This window comes from Podarcis liolepis, assembly GCF_965112155.1.
Source record: "Podarcis liolepis genome assembly, chromosome: 5".
Taxonomy (NCBI): Eukaryota; Metazoa; Chordata; class Lepidosauria; order Squamata; family Lacertidae; genus Podarcis; species Podarcis liolepis.
The window spans coordinates 41,568,602-41,575,594 of NC_139556.1; the positions used below are offsets into that span (position 1 = coordinate 41,568,602).

At 45.2% G+C, this 6,993-nt stretch overlaps 1 protein-coding gene across 1 annotated transcript; it reads right to left on the reverse strand.

The window, feature by feature from the left end:
• Positions 1-3,848: 3,848 nt before the first annotated feature.
• Positions 3,849-6,993, reverse strand: LOC310707595 (uncharacterized protein). The gene is made up of 3 exons (XM_083504710.1): positions 6,445-6,993; positions 4,700-4,947; positions 3,849-4,305 (listed from the first exon to the last, which is right to left on the reverse strand). Exons 1-3 carry the CDS (start codon positions 6,713-6,715, stop codon positions 3,982-3,984), a joined length of 843 nt encoding a protein of 280 aa, XP_083360836.1. The 5' UTR covers positions 6,716-6,993; the 3' UTR covers positions 3,849-3,981.

Genomic DNA, 6,993 nt, shown 5'->3' on the forward strand with positions numbered 1-6,993 from the left:
AGACAAGATGCAGTATGAAATGGTACATTCCACCACCCTGGCAATCTGCTATTAGCTTCCAGATGTTCCCATCAGTTATATGTTCATTGTTGCTGAAGGATATGGTAGGATTCCATCTATTTATGCTCCAATCCAGGCTCAACAGGGAAGAATAAATGAACAAGGGCAACAGAACTGAGTTACATGAATGAACCACGCACTATATGCCACCTGTTTTCCACATGATGCGTCCATACATCATCCTGATCAAATGTCCTTAAATAGGATTTCACTACTGGGTATTCTTCATTATGAATACATTTTCATTGAGGTAGTCACTTGTTCCCTGGGATTTATTTCTATCTTATCCTTAAGACAGGGCTGCCATGCGTTCAGATTTTCCCAAACATTACCAGGATTTCAAAGGCAGAAATGATGTCCAGGGAGAATTTCTGAAATATGGTGCTTTGTCCTGGATCTTAGGCAAGTTAATCAATTTTTTGTGTGTGTGTTTTTGTAAAAAAAAAAAAAAAGCTCAGCAACATCTGGGTTTTCCTTTAAAAAGTTCAACAATTTGGGGGGGGGCGTTCCTCATTTTTATTTTCATGGTTTTTACTTTTTGAAATAGGGCAACCCGACCTTAAGAGCTCAGAGTGGCAAGAATGTAGGGGCTGTACAAAAGGACATATAAGGGGCCTTCACGGTAAGCTGCTCTAGATTTTTTTTGGGGGGGAGGGGAACCTGTGCCTCTCAAGTGCATCCAGTCCAGTGCTGGGTAAGGACTAGAATATCACTAGACACTCACAAGTGGTTCTTTGCAAGGGAAGGGCTGCAGCCTGCTGCTTAAAGTAGCAGACAGGCAGTGGCAGATAAGTTCTCATTGGAGCTGGTGGAAAGTGGAGAGGTCAACAGTGGATGGAGCCAATGCCAGACAGAGCCAACTCATTCTAGTTTTGCCTGCTGACTCCCTATCTTATTGGGCTCCAACTCCCATCAACCCCAGATAGTCTGGATTAAGGCTGAGATTAGAGTTTAAGGGTCCCAATCTTAAACACACAATCAACATCTGAATTAAGATATGTGAAGTCGTTTCAGCATGAGGATTTGGGTTTAGGGATGGGCTCTGATCTCAGATACCTTGCCTTTTATTCAAAGCAAAGAGCCAGATCTTGCAGAATCCCAGTGAAGCAAATGAAATTACCCATTTTGATGCATAAGGCTTGGCTCAAGTTTTACTATGCCAGAAGAGACACCTAATCAGTGTTCCTGTGCCCTTAGGAACAGCCTGCTGTATAGAAATGCAATTACACATCTGTATGCCATTTAAGGAACGAAGTAGAAAAAGTGGTACTTCACCTATTGCATTCTCAAGTTACCCATTAAATATGAATAGGTCATTCAAGCCGGACACATTGGAATGTCATGTGTTGAGATGAAATCCATAGGCTTGTAAATTAAATTGAAGGGTTCTATCCAATGCTAGTCATACTCAGAGCAGACCTATTGAAACTAATGGGCATGACTAACATAGGTCCATTAACATCAATGGGTCTACTCTGGAGTATAATTTAGCTGGATATATATGCAAGTTTGAAAATGTGTATTTTTATGGAAGCACACCCAGCTGGAAGTGGAGGGAGTATCAGCTCTGCATTGCTACTTCATGATGACATGGACCTCAACTTGATCCAGATCTGGGTTCAGTTATTTCTCTGGGAATCCAGTGCATGTCAAGAGGCATGCTAAAAGACACACACACACACACACACACACACACACACACACACACACACACAGATAGTGTAGACACCCACACCCACCCACACCCACAACCTAAATGAATCCATTAAAAAAAGAGAGAGAGAGAAGGCTTGCAAAGTGAACCAAATGAAATTTCCAAAACTTTTTTTTTATTGTGTGGGGAGCATATAAAAATATACACATTGAAATAAAGTAGAAAGATGAAATCTCCTCTTAATACTCATTAACCGATTAATAATTCACTTCTCAACATTTGCACAAATGCTGTAATATTAAATCAGAGCAGATCAAATCAAATACAATCACAGTTCAAATATCTGTGGACTATCCAAAAGATACAAAATGATTAGATTTCTTTTCTGTTGGGCCACTTTGTCTAAAGTGCTAACATTAGGAACATAGAAAGCTCTCTTATACAGACTATTGGTCCATCAAAGTCAGCATTTCCTACACTGACTGGCAGCAGCTCTCCAGGATTTCAGGACTTTTCCAGTCCTACCTGAAGTTGCTAGGCACTAAATCCTGGACCTTCTGCATGCAAAGCATTTGCTCTACCACTGAGCTATAGTCCTATAACCTGAGAATAAACTCCATTGAACCTGATGGAATTTGCTTCTGAGTAGACATGAATAGGCCTGCCCTGCAAATTACAAAGCAGCTCACTATAAACCCCTATTCTGTAATGTGGGGAATATCAATGATCTACCTTGCAGGGCTGTTGCAGTTACCTGAGAATAAAAGTAGTACTATATAAATGCCTAGTACAGTGGTACCTCTGGTTAAGAACTTAATTTGTTCTGGAGGTCCATTCTTAACCTGAAACTGTTCTTAACCTGAAGCACCACTTTAGCTAATGGGGCCTCCTGCCGCTGTCGCTGCACTGCCGTCATGCAATTTCTGTTCTCATCCTGAAGCAAAGTTCTTAAGCTGAGGTACTATTTCTGGGTTAGCAGAGTCTGTAACCTGAAGTACCACTGCATCATAAGGATTTTTAAAAAGGAATGTGGCAAGTTCCCTCAGTCTTCATCTGCTTTATGGGGAACAATAACCTGGACTGGGGACTTCTTTTCAGCCTTTCTGGAGGCCCCATGACCATGGGGAGCAGAGCCAGAGGAACACATAGGCAGAGGAACAAGAGAGGAGCTAGTTTCTACACATACACACAGAGAGACCTCTATCCTCCATCCAGGGAAGCAAAAAACATGATCAGAGTTCATAGACACATTCCAGCCAGGCAAAAACAGCAAAGGAATGTGCCAAACATGGCTGGGGAGAGGATGCATGACTAGGGATGGGGTGAGGCCTGGGGGAAAGTCCCAAGCGCCAGAGAGGTCTGGAGGCACATTTTGCCCATGGATCTTGTTTACAGGATTGTTGTTAGGTAATGCATGTAAATACCTGAAAGCACTACACAAATGCTAAAATTATATAGCTGTTTTTTAAAAAAACAAAATGAATGCACTGCTTTACTGTAATAAAATCTCTAAGTGGTATATCTGATTAATTCTGCACATGCATACATCTTTACCAAAATAAATGGTTCCAGTTATTTTCTGTATTTGATATTGGGGGGGGGGGAGTCCAATCCCCACCCCAGCTAAAAACATACCTATTAATGCAGAAAGCATTTTGAATTAGCTTATGGCTTACATCTTATCATAAAGAGCAATATATTGATAAAAGTACAATATATTGCACTGCAAACACAGACAACTTTATCAGTGGGTTGTGAATGAACACCAGAATTTTATGGCACATCAATGTTCTCAGGGTCACCCTTACAAAGAAGTAAGTTAATCACAGTGTTTAACATCTCTCTGATGCTATTATTGCACAACTTTCCGAACAACACACTATCAAGCCCTAAATCAAGCATAAGCTGATCTTGCTAAATCGATCACAGGTGATGGGCTCTTGTCTAATTTTATATCAGGCTTCTCCAGATGTTGCTGTTCTGCCCCATGACCTAAATTTAAGGGGCAGCTTGAAGCTGGTCTGTGTCAAGCCCTCGTTTAAATGTCAAAACTCAGTTAAGGTCTTGCTGAATGAATTAGCTTTTTTAAAAAAAACACACACACATTGTAGTTATTTATTTTCATCCCAATTTCCCACTCATATCTCTGTGCAAAATATATTCAAAACCTATGTATTCAGGAATCTCAGTAGCTATAAATATAGCTCTGGAAGAGCAGACTTTAGTGCAAATCCTTCTGTGGGTCAGCAGCATTCCTGACGATTGACTCAGAGGGGCAGGAAGACAGTTCTAGGGTCCTGGCATCCTATGAAGTAGGGCATGGGCATTGGCCAGAGAGCACCAGGTTGCCCTCCAGAGTTGCTTCTGGGATCCAGAGTTGGAGCTGGCATTGGAGGGAAGGGGATGCCAGAAGGAACAGCTTCCCTCCCAGTGAAAGTATGCTGGTGTGGAGAGTAAACATAGGACACAGGCCCACTTTGAGGTCCAAAAGGGAGGGGGCTGTAAAATGGCACTGCGTGAAAAGGTTCGGGTCTCATCTCCTGCAACTGACGCTTCAGTTTCATCCGTCGGTTCTGGAACCAAGTCTTGATCTGTGGACAGGAGAGAGAGAGAGAAGTGGATGAACTAATGGAGGAGCTCTTCATTGGTTAACACAGCATTCTCCCTCACTCAACCACTTTTATGTTGAAATCCTTCTGCTTCTTTTAAATTTCCCACACCACCATGTCATTTCCAGATTGTCATTTTTTTGGTGGTGGTGGGTGGAGACCTTGAACCTCACGCTGAAGGAAAGGCATAATATAAAATGCAGTAAGAATTGTTTAAAGTTAAGAAAAGTCAGTCAAGGAAATTCTCTCATGCACACATCCATACCCAGCTGCCTCCCCAAAAGTAGCTAGATTATTTTATTGTCTTTTACTCAGTATAATAGCCATTTTAGGGTCTCTTGAGTTTGTCAGGAGTTGAGCCAGTCTGGTCGCTTACCTGCACTTCGGAGAGTTGCATCTTACTGGCCAGTTTGCGTCTCTCTGCGGCGCCCAAGTACCTGTGCCGCTTAAAGGAGTTCTCCAAGGTGCTGATCTGCTCCACGCTGAAAGCGGTGCGCAAGCGGCGGCTGTTGGTGCTTCTACTGCCGCTGCAGTCTTCAGGGGTCTGGCCCTCCGAGAGGCTCCCTTCGCCGTCCGAGCTGCCCTCCGTTGCACTCCACGTCCGCTTGGGAGCCTCAGACGCCTCTAGCAGAAAGAAGAGACAAAAGCCAGATGGTCAGGGACACGCCCACCGTAGAAATCAATAGCGGGTAAAGGAACACATTTCCCATGTTCGGAGAAACTGATGTTTTATCCCCCTCAAAATCCTAGGGCAGTAAGCTGGGCTCAGCTATTTCCGGCTCATTCGTCCAGCCTACATGCATGTCTTATTTTTTAAAAAGAGCCCCATTGCACTGAAGAGAAATTACTCCCAATATAAGTATGCATCGCATTGCAGTTTTAGCGCCGTTCATTCACAGCACCGGGAAAACACTTCCATTATCCTCTATTTTATTTTGCTCGATCAATCGCTCTCTTTGAAAACCCCGAACTATTTCACAGTAAAAACATCAATAACAACACACACAAGCGAATTCTAGGCCAATGCAGAGAAGACTGGGGGTGGGGAGATCTCCACTTAAAAGACTTGTTAAAAGAGAAAGGACTTCAATAGATGCCGAAAAGATAATAAAAGAGGTGACCGACTGATGGGAGGAAGTTGCAAAGGGTCTGAACCGCCACACCAATAGCCGCGATTCCCTTCCCCTGCCCTGGGCAGTTTGTTGATAAGAGCATGAGAATTTTAATCTTAAGAGCCGTGGTTTCGAGCTCCACGTTGGGCCAAGTGACCCTCCCAAGTCAATGATTCTATAATTCCTACACCTGAGCTTGCCATTTGATGTAAGAGTTTCACCTGGGTGATTAAGTCTTATAGAGCTGGTTAGGACTTCCCGCACAGGATCGGGATATATTTCAGCCAGGTCTTCCCCCGCAAAGTTGGCTTTTAGTTTGACAGATAGTGGTGGAAACACAGGCCACTATTTCCAGGTGGAAAGAAGGGTTCGGATGGGTTTTAGGGAAAGCGGCTTGCGATCAATGGTTTTCGCAGCTCGGCCTTGTCAAAGGAATTGAAAGGAAGCAAAGGACCTGATCAGTGACCGGGAAACCGGAAAATAGTAAGTGGCCTATACTCTATTCCGTGCTCGATTGTTAGGAAAACCGAGCCAGCGCCTCGCCTATTAATGTTGAAGCCGCCTTTCCAAGCTCCTAGGCTTTCGAACCAGCGTCCCCAGAAAACCCCTTCGCGCCCGGACGGGCAATATTCCCCACGTTGGAAAGTCCGGCTAGACTCTAGAGAGCATTAGGATTCGCCCTTCCCCAAAGTTGCATTATTCCGTCGAAAAAAAGCATCAGCAGGGGCACTTGCTTCCGAGGAATTGCGAGTTTAGAAACCCGGAGATCAATGGGAAACACCTATAAAAACAATAAGAGCCGTGCTGTATCAGGCCAGCGGCCCAGCAAGTCCGGCGTCCTGGTCTTAACAGTAGCCAACCAGATGACCATGGGAAGCTCAATAGCGTTCTCCCCACCTCCGTTTCCCAGCAGCTGGTATCAATCAGGACACAAATTGGAAGTAGAGTATAGTGAAGGCAAATTGATAGCCTCTCCTCCATGAATCGGAGCCTGCTAGAGAAGTAGTACCTGCTGACGTCGAGGAGGAATTCACTTTCTTCTGGAGCGAAGGGAGGTGTTCAGAAGGCGGTTCGTGGCCCCTGGGAACGACTTTTTCCCCGACCGGCCTTCGTTCTCTCCCGGCAGACCGGCAGTTAGACGGAGGCTCGCTCTGTTGGGTCGGGATGCCGTCGGGGAAGGCCGAAGACGCGGTTGGGCTGACTCCTTCCCTGCTCCGGGCGTGGTTGGTGGCTTGGCTGCTCTGGGAGAGCCACTCCACCGAGAAGGGAGCCTTGGTCATGGCGCGCTTGCCGTCGGGGGTTAGACGAGCCCGGGTCCTGTGCGCTGGATGAGCTGAAGCCTTTGGACGCGCAGGCCGTGACGCGCATCTTCCCTTATATGGGGCGCCCCCAAGCAAACAGCGACAGGGGCAAACACAACATCAAAGGCCAGATAAGTACCGGCCCATTATCATCATGCCTCCCCGACAAAAGAGGTTGTTCGCACATTTTCCAAAGCCCTGGTAGGGCTGGCTCCACCGTGTCTGCCGAGAGATCATTTCATTGGATTGTAAGCGAT

Bases quoted from the DNA above. Each gene is read 5' to 3' on its own strand.
- LOC310707595 (XM_083504710.1), bottom strand. From the start codon at position 6,715: ATGACCAAGGCTCCCTTCTCGGTGGAGTGGCTCTCCCAGAGCAGCCAA. The intron at 4,948-6,444 runs GTACTACTTCTC...TCTTTCTGCTAG, and splicing joins TTCCTCCTCGACGTCAGCAG to AGGCGTCTGAGGCTCCCAAG. The intron at 4,306-4,699 runs GTAAGCGACCAG...TCCTGTCCACAG, and splicing joins TGCAACTCTCCGAAGTGCAG to ATCAAGACTTGGTTCCAGAA.